Source organism: Enoplosus armatus, chromosome 4 (genome assembly GCF_043641665.1).
Source record: "Enoplosus armatus isolate fEnoArm2 chromosome 4, fEnoArm2.hap1, whole genome shotgun sequence".
In the NCBI taxonomy this organism is placed as follows: domain Eukaryota; kingdom Metazoa; phylum Chordata; class Actinopteri; order Centrarchiformes; family Enoplosidae; genus Enoplosus; species Enoplosus armatus.
Genome location: NC_092183.1, coordinates 24,814,513 through 24,832,945, shown reverse-complemented (window position 1 = coordinate 24,832,945; position 18,433 = coordinate 24,814,513). Strand labels below are relative to the sequence as shown.

Genomic DNA, 18,433 nt, shown 5'->3' with positions numbered 1-18,433 from the left:
CACTGCTGTCCAGCTTTGTACCTGGAAAAAAAAAGCCTGTGGCTTATTCGAGTTTCTTCTATCTCAGTAAAGTTCTAGGTGCTCCAATGATCATCTGTGTACTTTTTGTCCCAACAGACACCAAGACCATTCACAAGTCAGCGATATTTTCTTCAAGGAAAAAATGTTTTAAACTTTATTGCCATTGACACACTAACATTGTTTAACATTAAAAAATAGAATCTCATTGAGACAATGGAATTACATAATGTTGAGCTTCACTGACAAAAGATTTGAACGTTTGAATCAGTTAAACAGCAGGTAAAGCCAAAGAGCCACAGTATGTCTGAATCTGGTGGCATTAGAAGAAGGGAAGGAAGAGGCGAGAAATGACATGAAGTCTGCTCTGATATTGTCTGAAAATACAATCCACCGTCCTATACATTCACTGCAGGATATGTGGTTAGCCTAGTAAACATTCCAAGTTGAAACTGGCCATACTAACCTTTAATAATATTTGGTGAGCTAATTAGCAGTCAGCAGACCTTCCAAGACAATACTCTTGCCACTTTCATAGTATGTTTTAAAACGACTCAGTGCCACACAAGTCAGATACCCGGTATCATCTTCTCCAGCTATAGTAAAGGTCACAAAGCATCTTTCCTTTGTTTCTGTTATTGAAGAAGTGGAATGGGTCAACATTTTATACTTAAATCATCTATCGTGTGAGGTACATGCCAGGTTAATACTCTTTATCCTTAATAGAGTCTATTGAGATCCAGATTATACAAAGCCAAGCTCAAAAGTGACCCTTCCCTCTGAAGAGGAGGATTCACTCATTTTATATGTGTCAGGAAATTGTGCTAAAAAATATCCAGGAATTGTGAGCACTAATTCATGTGATCAGGTAAAACGCTTGAATGAGATGTTTTCAGCATGGCCCAAGGCTTTTCAAAGTTCTGCACATGAGGATATTTGGTGCAGTGCACAAGTTCGACTAGATGTGCAACTTTATTGATTCTCTGGCGTGTACAAAACAAAACGCTGACATTACAGAAGTGGTGGGTATGGTTTTTCTTCTTGCTGAGACAGGTGACACTGGAGGCTGCCCCGGTGTAGTGCTGGGAACCCCTTCACAAGAAACTGCTGCCTCTCTGCACGCTTGCAGTCTTGACACCCTCTGCCACAGGAGCTGTACCTCACCAAGACTTTCAGGGGATGCGCTTGTGGGGAAACCAGGGTTCACAACATGTCCCGTGTTGTCCCCTTGTCAACTCGGTATATGTTTTTGTATCTCTTCCTCACTCGGATGATGTCTGCTGTCTTGTTTTTACAGTCTCGAGGTGGCTGTCATTGTTCAGCAGTGACACAACCTGCACTGGGAGGCAAGTGACAAACAAGTCCAATGGCAAAATATGTCATAAAAAAAACTATAACTATACACGAGGTCAGACTATGTTGATTTAACTGCAAATACAGCAAAAGAACAGTTTTGGATGAACACAGGCCTCATTGCACTCTGCAATCTTGACTGTTTCAGGTTCAGCCTGGAGTAACCCGCGCCTGCGCAATGATTACAGCCAGTCACTGTCATTACAAAGCCGCTACTGCCATCTGCTGGCAAAAAACAACAACAACAATATTGCCATAGAGCTGCTAAAGTTGGGCGCAGGTGGAGGTTTTTTCATCGACTTAATAACACAAAGCATTTTAAATAATAAACAAAAAAAACAAACAAACAATGAATAACTTCCTGGATTTTGAGTTTTAGGCTTTTCGTTGACTGGTTTGGCTCATCGCCAGCGACCATGGGTGGGTTTGATGGGGGGGGGGGAGGCTACGACGTTTACCCCTCAACGCGTTACAGGTGAATCAGACAAAACGTGGTGACGTGTCTGCACTTTATGCGGGCCGGGATGTAGAGCACGTCCCAGTGAATGTGCTCAGTGATCTGTTGAAGCAAGATAGTACCGGTCTCAAGTCCATTCCAGCCAACAGGCTCACCGGATGACTCATTCTGCCACCGTGGAATCGAGTCGGCACCGAGAGAATCGTGAGTTTGTGAGTGGGAAGAATCTGGTAAAGTGTGTCTGAATGCGAGGGGTCATTGAGTCAGAACAAGTATCGAGCTGTAAAAGGGAGAGCATGTGGAGTAGTGAAAGTAGTGAAAGTTGGGCTGTGTGGCAAACCCACTTTAACCTCAGCACTTCAGAAACTCTTTAATGACACAAAGCCCCCCCTCCATGAGACTGCTGCTGGCTACTGAATTCAGTATAATAAAGCCATTGACACCACACACACACACACACATATATATATACAGTGCTTAACAAATGTATTAGACCACCACCCAGTGTAAGGTGTTTGCCACCGCTGCCCTAAATGAACAGTATTACTGATTACCAAAATATTTGATCTTTAATCAAAATGATATCTTTAATGCTAAAATATAATTATTGTTGTTATCCACAAATTCTCAAATTTACTGTTTTACAAAAAAGCAGAAAAAAATAGTAAAGCACATTATTATTTTTTTGATTGAGATGCCAAATTACAGTTATTTACTTGCATTCCTGAACAGAAAAATGTGTTTTGTGGTTGCGAGAATGCAAGCTGTTATCAGGGCCAAAGGAGGTCATATATATGAAGAAGGACTATTTAGTTGTTTGGGTTAGGGTTAGTATTATTATTATGTATTGTTTGTTATCTGCCTAATGAATAACAATACAATTTTTAGTTTGAAACAAGTTTTTGACAGATTTCTAAAATATTTGTGTTTTCTCATTTTTATGACAGGTGGTCTAATAAATTTGTATATATATAATATATATATATTATTATATTATTGGAAGTCGATGAAGTGTCTGAAGCTCTTTGGATGCTGCTGATATATCGTGATGACACTTGAGGGATGATTACTGGTGCTGTCCCGGCTCTTGAGAAGACAGAGTATGTACATAAAATAATTAAAAAAAAACTCACTGTCATGCAGCCTTTAAGCCAAATTTGACACGATTGATACGACATTGGAATAACTAAAATACCTCAAGAGCTCTTGAGCACAATTTGGTGTCACTATCACCATCCACGAATAAGGCTAAGGATGCCATTGTCTTTATTTATCAATATCTTGACGCAAGAGTGGGGTTCACACTGCCACCTACTGGCTGGTCGGTATTACTTTTTGGTCCGAACGGTGACAGAGACAGTTTTGCACACAGTGGCTGCGGTGGGCCTCGTGTATTTTCCTGAGACCCAAATGGTCGTGTGTGTGTGTGTGCGTGGAGGAGGAGAAGTATGAAAGGATAACCCTCAGACTCATGAACAAAAGACTAAAGGAAATATAGATTTCCAAGACGTGGAACATTATAACAAAGCGCATACTTTGATCGTGATTTTTTTTTTTTTGTTCGATTGTGTGATGGGTGTACCTCTTTGTAAATAAAATGTAAGGGAAATGTCTCGACAGCCAGCCTCCGCTGCGAGTAAACAGCTGACAGGAAACGCGACCGCTTTCACCGGAAAGGAGGAGCAGCAGCAGCAGCTTTTTTTTATTGTCGCCTGAGAGCTGCTGTAATGGCGGTACCTCGTCGCTCCTCGCAGCAGCAACAACAGCAAAGTACTTTACAGTCTCCGCCGAGAAACGGCTCCATTTCAGGCGCTCCTCCGACCTCCCCGCCGATGGCGCAGATGACCTCGGCCGTGGGACCCCCGGAGGGTGAGAGAGAATGCAGCGGAGGGATCGAGATGGCCGTGGCCTCCCCGGACCTACCCGCCCCGGTCCTGGCGAGCAGTGCGAGCTTCTCCACGACAACCTCTGGCGGCGGCAGCAGCAGCGTCTCGAGCCCCGGATCCGGAGCTGCCAGTCCCACTGACGGTAGCAGCGGCATAGGCGGAGCGTTCAGGGAGTTGTTCGAGGCCTGTCGTAACGGAGATGTATCCAGAGTAAAGAGACTTGTCGATTCGGTGAATGTAAACGCGAAGGACATGGCTGGTCGAAAATCAACTCCCCTTCACTTCGCTGCGGGTAACGATGAGCTAAGCTAATGATAGAGCAGCATTACGTTTTCTAACGTTAGCTAACATACTGTGACGGCTAGCTATCTAGCTAATGTTGTTGTGTTTTGGTCGATACGTCTACTGCTAGCGTGCTACTTTTGTCATTTGCCCCTCTGATAACTGTTAAATGTAACGTTAACTACAGTTTCACACGTCCGAATGAATAGCCTTGAAGTGCTAACCAGCTATTTTGACGCTCTCCAATCCAATTTGACTATCAAACAGACATGCAGTCAGCATCTCTCCAACTTCCCCTCATAACATACAGCTAGCTAGCTAGCTACCGACACAACACGACCCCTAATTAGGCTTAAGCTAAGCAAGAACTGCAACGTAACTCAAGTGCGCGTTGTATGTCGTCAGTTAGCGTTAGCATTCGTTCTCCCGAACAACATTGATGCAAAAAACTCTGCTGACATGTAAATCATGGCTATGACGTTTGCATATACTGATGTTGTAGTGTATCAATAAGTATTATATCTCATAATTTAGTAATAAATGTTTGTTTTGTAGGGGTATTCATCTGGATCCTTCATTTCATTACATTATTTTGAAGCATTTTAGATGGTATATCCAGGCTAGATACAGTGTATGTGCATCACTCTTAACCTAATATTGAGGAAAAGCTACATTTGAATCCTCTTTCAGGTTTTGGCAGAAAAGACGTGGTGGAGCACCTCTTGCAGACAGGGGCCAATGTTCACGCCAGGGATGACGGAGGACTCATCCCCCTGCACAATGCCTGCTCTTTCGGCCATGCAGAAGTTGTCAGCCTCCTCTTGTGCCAGGGCGCAGACCCCAACGCCAGAGATAACTGGAACTACACTCCGTTACACGAGGCTGCCATCAAGGGAAAGATAGATGTTTGCATTGGTAAGGATCCCTGTTGATTATGTGTTCAAGCACGGGCAATTCTGCAAATCTGTGATGACTGTCTGTTTTTCGAGACTGTTCTAGTCTTACGTTTCAGTGGCTGCAATTTAGGTCAGGTGCTTAAAAAGCCTGACAACTGAATATAGAAGATATAGACTGCGAGCCTAAGGTTATAGAAGTATATGAGTGGTGGTCACACGGTAGGAATTTAATTCAGCAAACGACTAACAGGTTTGTTTTTCCACTGTTGTCAGGTTTGTGTCGTCCACCAACCTCTTTGCTGTTTTTCATTATGTGCAGAGAACTGGGTGACACACTGGGGGAATGTGAATGATTTCAAGGGCAAAATTAACATATTTTCTTTACCCGCACCTCTCTCACTCAGTGTTGCTCCAGCATGGAGCTGATCCAAACATCCGCAACACTGACGGCAAATCTGCTTTGGATCTAGCCGACCCTTCAGCCAAGGCTGTTCTCACCGGTCAGTCCCACTTTTTAACACGCACTTTTACAGCCGGTGACGTATGAATATAGCATTTTGCACTAACATTGTAGGATAATGGAACAAAAAACTTGCATCACATGCTGAAATGTATGGAAAGTGTTTGCCATGTCTAGCTTCAACCTGCATGTTTATTTTCATCCAGGTGAATACAAGAAGGATGAACTTCTGGAAGCAGCAAGGTGAGTGTCAGTCGGACGGGTCAATACACATACGTGTTTGTGGCTGTAACATGAAGTGGTTAGGTACAGTTTTTTTTGTTTTTTGTTTTTTTTTTACATACATGAAATGCAGGAGAAATAAACACACCTGCAATATCCACGTGACGTACATTTAGATTATGGAATCTCCATTAAAATCCCACAGTGAATAGTGATTTTTGATGGAGAATACTTAATGACGCCCGTCTTGTCAACCATGTAATTACAGGAGTGGAAATGAAGAAAAGCTGATGGCACTGCTGACTCCATTAAATGTCAACTGCCATGCCAGCGACGGCCGCAAGGTAAATGAGCCGCGAGTACCGCACCACATCACACCAGGCAGATATCTGTCATAACACCTTTTGATACAACACGTTGTGCAGAGTAGCACTTTGTGTTTTAAAAGTTCTTGTGACTAAGAATAGCAAGAAGTTTTCTGAGTCAGATGATGAGTAAAGGAATAAACCCCAACAGTCTAGTTATGGGTGGATTAGTTTGTGTGGCGCAGATATAAAGAGGATTTATGTCATTGGATTTGAGGGAGGGTGTTAATGGGGTACCACCTTACCTTGGACAAACCACTGTGCAACATACACACTGTAGATGTTTGCCTTTCTCTAATTATGCATGTGTGACTCTCATCAAACTATCCTCGAAGTCCATTTGCTTCTGTTATAACATCTCAACTTTCACTTAACCGCATTAGTCCTCTAGGTTCAGCTTTAATTGTGCAGATGTTTGATCCCGTTTGTTATTTTCTGGAACTAAAGTAGACAACCCATCCCTTTATTTTTATATATATATATATATATATAATATGATAAAATGATAAAACGTTTATCATTTTTCAACATATTTGGCCAAAGCGTCACTTTTCCACACCAGATGCCAGCGTGATCTTGAAATCTACGTACGCACGCAAGCATCCGCCCAGATCAGAAAATAAGACGCACTGCACAGTTTATTTCTCTGTGTCATTTCTAGTGACTCCTCTAAACCCACTCCACGTTATTGAAAATTGCTGACAATGTAAGCAGTGTTTAAATCATGATACGGTATTTTAGACAATTATTTTGTGTTCTACGTTTTTTTTCCCCCTCTTTGTGGAGCCAGGAGAGGGATAACGGTACAAAGACGCACTCTTGCAGAACGCACGTAGCACTTATTTTCCAACACCAGCAAGTAGCCTTGCTGAATTAGGCATTGGATTGTTTTTGCATTTCATTCCCACGTCACTGATGTAGTTACTCCAACTGTTTTTGTGTGAGGGGGAGGTTCATTTGTTATGCATTTCTTTTAGACATTATTGAATTATTCCCTGCCTTGTTTTTGTAAATAACTAACAAAAAGCACAACTCCACTATGCCAAAGAAATCCTTTGTCGCTAACAGTATATCGGTGTTGGCATATGTCATTCATTCCTAACCACATTTTCTTCAACAGCGGTTCCACCTTCACTGCCTCCTTTTTGTATATTTAGAGTTCGCATGATCTAAACCAGTATGCCAGCGTAAATCATTTGGTCTGGAATTTAACCAGCGGCCGCCATTAACCAGCCCTCGCCTTTTCACAAAGCCACAGAGGAAAAACCCGGGGGATGAGAAGTTTCCCCTCCAGCTTTTACCCTATCTGTCCTGGTGTCACATTTTCATCTCACAGATCAAGGCAGTGATTTCTGAGGAGGGCATGTGTTTCATTGAGGGGGAGAAAAGAATTGCTGTGAAAAGATACTGTCATTTTGTAATTTTTGTTTCGTTTTTGTTTTCCGTGTGACTCTGGCAACATTTGTCGATCAGTCAACATCCCAAAAAATGCTGGTAAGTTGACCTTGATAACGGCCACTTGATTGATGCACTGTTGTGATCTTTTTTTTATTTATCTATTTTTTATTCCTTTTTAATCCATTGTTTTTATTTGACCAATGAGCTGGCTGTCACTTGTTAATTGCACATCATGGACCTGGGTGTTCGGGTCACTCATGTATCCTACCCTGATGCTCCTCTGTGTGCGTGTGCGTGTGTGCGTGTGTGTGTGTGCGTGTGCGTGTGTGTGTGTGTGTGTGTGTGTGTGTGTGTGTGTGTGTGTGTGTGTGTGTGTGTGTGTGTGTGGGGCATGTGATCGAGTGAGTTGGGTTGGTGTCATGGTGACGACTCATCTTTTTGGATTTGGAGAGGAGCTCAAAATTTCCAGTGCCTGCTTTCTTCAGCGTCTGTCCTCTCCTTGCACACTCACCCACACTTCTCCAACTTTTAATCACTTGCTCTTCAGCCAGTATCTGATTTGGCTTTTGTTTGATTCATTCATTTATTTTTGACGATCACTCATGCATGCCTGAAGGCCTGCCCCTTCCGCATTTTGTCAAACGAATCCTGAATAAGTGTCTGTGAAATCTGTGTCTACTTCACGATCCCTGTTGGATCAGTTGGTATGCAGTAATGAATGGACTACATTTTTCACCTGTCATTCTAGTGCTATGCTACCCTCCATGGTAATGACTTTTGATTGCTTTTGATTGCTCGTGTCATCCCCCCACTGAATGGTGCCTCCATGATTCGACTCTCTTGCCCGTCTGATTTTTATCATCGCGGCTTGAGATCTAACAGTTGGCTTTCTGGGTTTAATATATTTTTATATTTATATTAATCACTGCATGGAAATTGAAATGAATGGTGCCCCTCCCTTTTTGATTTGAAGCTTGACCTGAGCTAGACTTTTGATTAGAGAACAAATGCCATTGAAGTTGGATTTGCAGCTTTGCTTAGACTAACGTTTCTTTTTTTTTTCCTTGGCTGAAATAAAGCCATTTGATTTAATCCCCTCATGGCTTGCAGAGATGCTTTCTCAAACACTCCGCTTGCTTATTTGATCTTCTTTGCATCCTCTTACGGTTGGGGTTCGATAGCATCAAGTCTGAATCCAGTATCGAATCCACATATTTTATTGACTTCAGGTTCTGCTTTTAAATGTAAGAATAGTTATAAATAATGTAATATTTATGAACCAAAACTCAAAAGATGAACATCCACAGAAGTCAAATTTTGACATATTATGTTTTCTATTTGACAACCTGAATGCACTATATTCTTAACAAAAAAAAGAGAGGATTTAACAAATCCAGGAACCAGCTATCATCACCCAACCGTAATTCCTACCCGGCCATTTTGAATTTAATAGTCTAACAGTTCTTTTTTGTCATCTAACCACATAAAACCTAATTTTAAACTCCCAACAAACCTAAGAAGAATATTTTCTTTTGCTGACATTGTCAAATGGAAGTCGAGGTAGATGAGTAACGAGGTTTGAAGTTGCTTGTTGCCACTCACTCAGGTCAGACACAATATCGACCGAAAACGAATTTTGTCCCAGGATTTTGCCCACAAACTCCATTGACCTTGCATCGTCATTACCCGCCATTCATCTGCAACTCACCGAGCATAGCCTGCCGTAGCACATTGCTTCTGGCCCTAATCAGCCGCTTGCTCCTGTGGCCATCGAAGGCAGCACACAGTGAACCAGCCGGCGTCCCGTGTCTGCTAACAAGCTGTCCTCTCTTACAGTCGACGCCCCTCCACCTGGCCGCCGGTTACAACCGGGTTCGCATCGTTCAGCTCCTTCTCCAGCATGGAGCTGACGTTCATGCCAAGGACAAAGGGTGAGGCACAAAAACAAAAACAAAAATTTCATTTGTCATAATGTCACTATACCAATGCCACTAACCTGACTGTCTTGTCCCCGCAGTGGCCTGGTCCCTCTTCACAACGCCTGCTCCTACGGTCACTTTGAGGTCACTGAGCTTCTGCTTAAAGTAAGACCCCCAGAAAGTTTCAGTTCTGAACTAGATGAGCTTGCACGCTCAAGGTTGATTCATACAACAAAGTCAAACTTGGCTGTGTCAGGAATATTATTGAACTTTGTCTTGTAATAGATTTCTCAGTGGTTGCACATTGATTTAAGATGGGTAACCCACCCATTGGAAACAAGAAATAGTGGTGACAAAACACATTTGTGATAACATTTGATCTGCCCTATCAATCTTATTGTCCACCCTTTACCACTTAAACCAGGAATTAAAATAAGGAACTAATTAGGAGCTAGGAATAAATAACTCAAATCAAATGTTTATATAGGTTATGTCAGATACTGAGATCAGTGCTCTGATACGCTCTCTCTGCAGCACGGAGCCTGTGTGAACGCCATGGACTTGTGGCAGTTCACGCCTCTCCACGAGGCGGCGTCCAAGAACCGAGTGGAGGTCTGCTCCTTGCTGCTGAGCCACGGGGCCGACCCCACCCTGCTAAACTGTCACAGCAAGAGCGCCGTGGACATGGCCCCCACTCCAGAGCTTAAAGAAAGGCTCACCTGTGAGTCCTCTCTCCGTCACACACAGCAGACACACAGACGTGTATACACACACACACACACACACACACACACACACACACACACACACACACACAACAATGATTGGAAAAAATACTTTGTAATCTTTCACTCACACGGACACAATATACATCATAGGTTCAGTGTATAAGCAGTAGCTGTTGGCTTGGATGTTGTTCAGTTCAGAAATGTCCATTTAAAGCCAAATCACTTGAACCCTTTTCTGTACAATAAGTAACCTCCTATCACTCAAACTGCATTTAAAAAAAAAAAAAAACAAAAAAAAAAAACAAACAGACCCCATCATTTTCCATTTACTTGTCTTTCTCATGTAGATGAGTTCAAAGGTCACTCGCTGCTGCAGGCGGCCCGGGAGGCAGACATGGCCAAAGTGAAGAAGACGCTGGCTCTGGAGATCGTCAGCTTCAAACATCCTCAGACCAACGAGACAGCTTTGGTCAGAACCAACCCTTACTACTACTACTACTAGTAGTACTACTACGATTTGAGTGCAAGTTAAGATCACTACTTAGACAGTGCTGATTTTTCCAGCAATGCTGTGTTTGAGTAATAATGCTGTACAACCAGGTAGTTGTATGTGATTGGCTATAGGTTTTAGCGGATCGGTAGGTCGTTGACTACAGATTCCAGCACACTAATCTAATGCTGATGTGTATTTTAGCACTGTGCTGTGGCTTCTCCCCACCCCAAGAGGAAGCAGGTGACTGAGCTGTTGCTGCGTAAAGGTGCCAACATCAATGAGAAGAACAAAGAGTAAGTACACCGCACTTACATTGATTTTAAAACTAAAGAGACAACAAGGTGATGTCTTCCACGTAGAAAACAGAAAAATGGCAACAAGAGAGAGCGTTGACTGCATGTTCAAGTGCTAAGAAGAAAAGAAACGGAGACCCGGCTCATAACGTCCTGTTTGTTGTGTCTTTTAAGCTTCATGACTCCCTTGCATGTTGCCGCCGAGAGAGCTCACAATGATATCCTGGAGGTGCTGCAGAAACATGGAGCAAAGGTCTGTTGTTCTGTCAGGCTTAGAAAATGGAATCTGGGAGGGTTAAATGATAAAAAAAAAAATGATGTGTTGCTCAAGCTTAACTCCCCCTCCTCTGACTCCAGGTCAACGCCGCGGACACACTAGGTCAGACAGCTCTTCATAGAGCTGCGCTGGCGGGTCACATCCAGACCTGCAAGCTGCTGCTGAGCTACGGCGCCGACCCCTCCATCGTGTCTCTGCAGGGTTTCACCGCTGCTCAGATGGGCAACGAGGCTGTGCAACAGATTCTTAACGGTAATCGCACCCACCGCGCTCCTGACTCTTTGAGATTGTTTTGCATTTAGGTTTGGTTTTTAAAGCCTGAGAATGAAAAATGCACTCCAGCAATTATGCATCCTCAGGGGCATCTACCCGATTTAAACCCTGATCATGGGGTTTCATATGATGTTCTCTTTTCAGTCATCATTTTGCTTTTGTATTGATTTTTGTTTTTTCCCCCCTCCAGAAAATGTTCCCACACGTAATTCTGACGTGGACTACAGATTTCTGGAGGCGGCCAAAGCAGGGGATCTGGACACAGTGCAAGTAAGTTCACTGTTTCTTCTGTTCTGTTTTTGGGCCCGCAGTGGCTACAGTTGTAAAAACAGTTGTTTTTAGACCCGTTATCGTACCACTCAGTTGAGTTGCTAATACTCATATTGTCTCCATGTGTGCCAGCAACTTTGCACCCCCCAGAACGTAAACTGCCGGGACTTGGAGGGCCGCCATTCCACTCCTCTCCACTTTGCAGCTGGTTACAACCGAGTGGCTGTTGTTGAATACCTTCTGCACCATGGAGCTGATGTCCATGCCAAAGACAAGGGGTGAGTTCTTTAACCGCCATCTTACCCATCTGTAGGTTATATATATATATAAAAAAAAAATAAAAATGAATGACTTTTTTTATTTTTACAGTTAGTATTTGATTTCTTCTGTTTTTCCTCCTCCAGCGGCCTGGTTCCCCTCCACAATGCATGCTCCTACGGTCACTACGAAGTGGCTGAGCTGCTGGTCAGACATGGAGCCTCAGTCAATGTGGCCGACCTGTGGAAGTTCACGCCGCTCCACGAGGCTGCAGCCAAAGGCAAATATGAGATCTGCAAACTGCTGCTCAAAGTGAGGATCCGTTATTGTCACAAGCGTTGTGCATTAATTTGTCTCCTGTGTTAATCTCATGATGATGATGATCATGGGGGGGGGGGGGGGGGCTGTGAAGCCACACATTCTCATATATATATATATATATATATATATATATACCAAACATTTCTATAAAATACTGCAATAAAAAAAAACTCTCCTGTTTCAGCACGGAGCCGACCCATCCAAGAAGAACCGCGACGGCAACATGCCGCTGGACATGGTGAAAGATGGAGACACAGACATCCAGGACCTGCTGAGGGGTGATGCTGCCCTGCTGGACGCTGCCAAGAAGGGCTGCCTGGCCCGAGTCCAGAAACTCTGCTCCCCAGAGAACATCAACTGCAGAGACACACAGGGACGCAACTCCACACCACTCCATCTTGCAGGTAATCAGTACTAGCTGCTGTGACATGTTTTTTTTTTTTCCTTCTTCGTACTGAAACCAAGTACTAACACACACTCCTGATGTGTCATTTACAGAGAAGTTGAAAGATTTTTGACCTTTTGTCTAGTTCCCTCCTGCAAGTATTGGAAAGGGCATTGTCTCCGATGCTTCATGCAGCTTTCTTATGTCTGGCTATGTTCTTTGTATGTTATGTTCTCCTGTTTGTCTGGTTGTTTGTTGTATGTATTATTTGTTTTGTCTCGCTCTTTCTACCTGCTTTAAACTCAGGTCTCTCTTGCAAAAGAGAGCTTGATCTTAATGAGACTACCTGATTAAATGGTTTTATGTGTTTCAGAAATGTTGGTAAATTTACATTTTCATGGTCTGTTTCCTGTCCCTTCTCCTCAGCTGGCTACAACAACCTTGAGGTGGCAGAGTATCTGCTGGAGCATGGGGCTGATGTCAACGCCCAGGACAAAGGAGGCCTTATCCCTCTTCATAATGCTGCTTCTTATGGGGTCAGTCTTAGCAACATAAACAGACACACTTGTTAAATACACAGCCTGTAGGCTTTGATTTGACACATTAAAAAAAGCTTAAAGCTACAAGAAACTCAGAATTTTGAGTTTGCAACTCCATTTTTAAACTAAAAGATATAAACTGTGTTGTGGTCTTGCCTTCAGCGCCTCCAGGCTATCAATTACACGGACTCACCCTCTGCTGCTTCTCTTCCTCACAGCATGTGGACATTGCAGCCCTGCTGATCAAGTACAACACGTGTGTGAATGCGACAGACAAATGGGCTTTCACACCCCTCCATGAGGCAGCCCAGAAGGGTCGCACACAGCTCTGTGCGCTGCTGCTGGCTCATGGAGCCGACCCCACCATGAAGAACCAAGAAGGCCAGACTGCCCTGGACCTGGCCACGGTAAAAGCTAGTCAAACAGACACTAACAGCTGACTGTGAAATGTTTTTTTTGTTTTTTCAGGCCTAGATAAGTGTTGGGGAAATTATTTGAGCATGAACAGGGTGTGCACGGTAAATTCATCTGCTGGAACTTAAATCAGGCCCCCTTTCAACTCGTTTTTTCTTTGCCGTCCCTGCAGGCTGATGATATCCGAGCCCTGCTGATGGACGCCATGCCGCCGGACGCCCTGCCCAGCTGCTTTAAGCCCCAGGCCACAGTGGTCAGCGCCTCAGTCATTTCCCCCGCCTCCACACCATCCTGCCTGTCGGCCGCCAGCAGCATAGACAACCTTGCCGGACCGCTCACCGAGCTGGCTGCTGCCTCCGCCTCCGGGTCCTCCGGAGTGGCAGATGGAGCCACAGGCACTGACCGCAAGGAAGGGGAAAGTACGTTTGTTGGACATAGAACATTTGTGTGATTTATTTTGTTTGTTTTTTTTATGAGGAAAATGTGCATTTGACATGGTGAATTATTTTTCATTCAACTCTTTTAACACCCTGTTTTTCCTAGTGGCAATGCTGGACATGAATATAAGTCAATTCATGAAGAGCCTGGGCCTGGAGCACCTGAGGGACATCTTTGAGAGGGAGCAGGTCAGCTATTTCAAACATGCTTCATATACGTCAAGCTAAAAAGCGCAATATTTGATGTCTGTCATGCAGTCAGTCCCAGAAGACCGTATAACATCCTGACCGTTAGAATGGAGTGGGTTTAGAGAAACAGTCTACTGATTTGGCAGACACTGAGATGAATTGTCATGTTTTGTTCCTATGGAGCTGATTCCATGTGCAAATATCATAAATAGAATAGATTTGGTTATTTGTTAAAGTGGCTGGTAGTTGGAGCAAACAGACCAACGGCACAATACTGAGTTGATTTTACTGGTTGGTATAAACGTATTGTTTCCTGTTTCCAGATCACCCTGGACGTGCTGGCTGACATGGGTCACGAGGAGCTGAAGGAGATAGGAATTAATGCCTATGGCCACCGACACAAGCTCATCAAGGGGGTGGAGAGGCTGCTGGGCGGCCAGCAAGGTCAGGAGGCGTCTTTTGTTGTTCTGTTAAGAATTTTTTCACGCCCAAACGTATACAGTAAAGGCTTTTTTTAAATTTTTTTTATTTCCCAGTCAGAAAAGAAGGTGACACTCCACAGCAAAAGACTGTGTGCTTGTGATGCCTCATAAGTTAACACCTGATAGCCAGTGGGTAACTGTATTGTTGTTGTTGTTGTTTCAGGTGCCAACCCTTACCTAACATTCCACTGTGCCAACCAGGGCACCATCCTAATAGACCTCGCCACAGACGACAAGGAGTACCAGTCTGTCGAGGAGGAGGTGAGTCGAGTTCGTGTGCTTTGTTTATGATGTGTTTTCTTGCAACAGAAGCTGCCAATGGTCAGAAGTTTGTATTTCAACAGGAACTGAACATTTACTACAAACTACAAACACATTTCCAAAAACAATTTTTATCGCTCAGATTTTGTTTGCTTCGAACTAAGGCTACAAAAATACATAAAATACATGAAAATAATTGCATCATAACGAAATGTGTAGATTCAGGAAGCAACTGTGCATGGCTGCAGCAAACATTTGCAGACCATTTGCTGATAGCTGGTAGTATTTTGCCTGATTACAAAGTGTTTCTGTTGTGTGTCCCTCAGATGCAGAGCACCATCAGAGAGCACAGAGACGGAGGCAACGCTGGTGGTGTGTTCAGCAGATACAACATCATCAAGGTCTGAACCAGGAATTTCTCTCTTCTGTCTGTTCTGGCAATCTGCAGAACACTGAACAGCTTTTATAGCGACTATTTCTTTGATAGATAGTGGGAATGAAAACGGATTACAGCACTCTGTCCTAATGGATGTCAACATTGAATTCTTAGCGTAAGGCAGTCATGATGGCCAACGTCTTGTTTTGATAGGAGTCATATTGTGCCCCACAGATTCAGAAGGTGGTGAATAAGAAGCTGAGGGAACGTTACACCCACCGGCAGAAGGAGATCGCAGATGAGAACCACAACCACCACAATGAGCGGATGTTGTTTCACGGTAACCACACCCACTGTCACACCATCTGTTTGTTTTGTGTATACGCGTCAGGCATGTCTCCATTTGAGTTTAGGTCTTCAAAAACTAACTTTGTCACACATCTATTTGTAATTGCATGTCAGTTACTGTATATAATATCATCTGCCTCCGTCGTCACGTCTTCCTTCAGGTTCCCCATTCATCAATGCCATCATCCACAAAGGCTTTGATGAGCGCCACGCATACATAGGAGGCATGTTTGGAGCAGGGATCTACTTCGCAGAGAACTCCTCAAAGAGCAATCAGTACGTCTACGGCATCGGTGGAGGCACAGGCTGCCCGACGCACAAAGACCGATCCTGCTACCTGTGCCACAGGTAACTTATCGAACTTAAACCACGACACTAAAAGATGTTTTTGGTTGTAAAACCACTTTGCACCCATCTGTTCTTTATCAGAGGAAAGGTTTTTATATGCAGTGCTGTGGGAATAGACCTTTCTCCTCTCATCTGCACTCTCAGGCAGATGCTGTTCTGCCGAGTGACCCTGGGTAAGTCCTTCCTACAGTTCAGTGCCATGAAGATGGCCCACGCCCCCCCAGGACACCACTCGGTGATCGGGCGGCCCAGCGTTAACGGCCTGGCCTACGCTGAGTACGTCATCTACAGAGGAGAACAGGTAAACACACAGACACCAGCATGTGAAAAAGTCTCATTCTCCTTTTTAGGCTGTTTAATCAGGCAAAATACATTGTAAGCACCTGTTGTATCATGTTGGCTAATTCATTTCTATGCCCCCCCCCCCCCTCAGGCCTACCCAGAGTACCTCATCACCTACCAGATCCTTAAACCAGAGAGTGCAGCCCAGTCTGCCGCAGGAGCTGAGCAGAAGTCGTAGTTACTTACATAACACACACACACACAAGGACTCAATGCTCGTCATTTTCTCCTTTGTATTGCAAACACCTAAACACCTTTTTATTTACCAAACACATTTCCAGTGTCCTGTCCAGTAGAACCCATGGTGACCAGTGCTTCATGAGCAGATATGCTGTATAATACTCTCTTACTCGTGGTGATCACGTTTTTTTTTGTTTTTGTTATTTGCATCGGCTGCATGTTAATACAGAAGCATGTAAGGCCCAATAGCGTGTGTGGGTTAGTTCTTTCCCCCTCCTCTCCTCACCAATCAGGAGGATGCTCGTAGAGACTTTGAAGTAACAGCATTAACAATTTGCCACTCTTTGTCGCCTCATGCCTTGTGACTGTGCAGAATCACCGACCCCTCACCTCTATATATATATATATATATATATATATACACACACACACACACACACACACACACACACACATACACACATACACACATACAGTGTCTCACTGTCAAAGCCTGAAACCTGTGGACAACTACTGCCCAAGCGTATCTTGGTTCATCCTGTACAGAATGGCCTCTGGTAACTGTGATTTTCATGCTAACCTATAACACTACCAAGCAGGTAACGGTGCACTGTTGCTATGCTGTCATGCGGACTGTCCAGAATTTCACCCCAAGAACACTACAGACACTGAACTGAAATGTTTTTTTTAGTTTTTTTTAGTGGTTTTATTCAGGGCTGGAAGTGCTCTATTGAGAAAGGGCCCTCTGTCAAATCACAACAGTTGAGACTATTTTATTGTCATTGCAATATTGATTTGTATGAGAGAAGAAGTGTGCTCAGTGACAATGAAATGCAAGGCATCATTATTACACAAGGATATACTAAAGGTGTGGATGTTGTACATTAAAAGCATTTTTATGACTGTGCTTCAAAACAGTATAGTCTGTAAATGTCCACCGTGTTGAAATGTGCTTGTGATGCCTTACAAGTTAACACCCGATAGCCAGTGAACTTATCAAAGCACCCTTTCTGTCGCCATGGTCTTAGTCACACAGACATCCCACGTATAAGGATTTGCACTTTTACATAGAAGCCTATTTAAGTTATTTTGAATTTAAATTGCATATTTGCGGGGAAAAAAATATTTGTACAGGTTGTGTAAATGGTTGTGTATAACTGTTGCTGTTTAACAGTATCTTTTGAGTTCAACTGTAAATGACATGAATTTTCCTTTCATGCCTTCTTGATTCTCCCAACTTTTTTTTTTAAATAAATGTCCCATTAACAGCTTGTTGTTTTCATTTTTATTTTAAAAATTCTGTCAGTAGAATGTTTTTGATTTCTGTCTTCACTGTACACAAGATATTATCTCGCATGACAAATTGAAAGCCTCTGTGTTGATGTAGTAGCAGCAGCAGCAAGTTGACCGATTTTGATGTAACCTAACATCATACGAAGAACCAATGAGGTAGTATTTGACCTTTTGGAGTTACTTGAGCAAAGGTGTAAAGGAAGGAATATTAAAACTTAGTTGCAAGGAAATCAAAACTACACATTTTCCTCGTGTAAGTTAACTTCATGGCTGCATACTGTGTCTAGCCACAGCCAGGTGGTACTGAGGGAAGTGCCAACACTTCGGACAGAGGGAAGTTACCTCTTTGATACTGGGGCTTGTTCCTGACATATAGGCACATCATTAGGTTTATGGTATTCAGGGTTAATAAGTGTGCCAAAAATAGGACAATTCACAGAAATCCATTCTGTCACCACTACAACTTCTGAAGCAAATTAAACGTTTTTTTATTATTACTGTACACACTTGTCTCTTAATTCTAATTTAGCACCTTTTGTTTGTTTACACGCAATGGACTGTTAACAAATGTTTAAGAATCCTTTTCATTTGCTCCATTTTACGAAAACAAACTTCACTTCCCTAAAGACAACAGCAACAGGGTCGCGCACATTAAACGTCACCGTGCTCG

At 43.3% G+C, this 18,433-nt stretch overlaps 1 protein-coding gene across 1 annotated transcript; it reads left to right on the top strand.

The window, feature by feature from the left end:
• Window positions 1-3,555: 3,555 nt before the first annotated feature.
• LOC139283637 (poly [ADP-ribose] polymerase tankyrase-1) lies at window positions 3,556-17,732 on the top strand. The gene is made up of 27 exons (XM_070903646.1): window positions 3,556-4,006; window positions 4,687-4,911; window positions 5,297-5,392; window positions 5,559-5,595; window positions 5,843-5,918; window positions 9,174-9,268; window positions 9,355-9,421; window positions 9,791-9,977; window positions 10,332-10,453; window positions 10,679-10,770; window positions 10,945-11,023; window positions 11,128-11,299; window positions 11,511-11,590; window positions 11,723-11,868; window positions 11,995-12,160; window positions 12,354-12,573; window positions 12,981-13,090; window positions 13,312-13,500; window positions 13,680-13,926; window positions 14,051-14,133; window positions 14,457-14,577; window positions 14,779-14,876; window positions 15,203-15,277; window positions 15,487-15,592; window positions 15,762-15,948; window positions 16,093-16,249; window positions 16,382-17,732. Exons 1-27 carry the CDS (start codon window positions 3,556-3,558, stop codon window positions 16,466-16,468), a joined length of 3,771 nt encoding a protein of 1,256 aa, XP_070759747.1. The 3' UTR covers window positions 16,469-17,732.
• The last annotated feature ends 701 nt before the right edge of the window (window positions 17,733-18,433 follow it).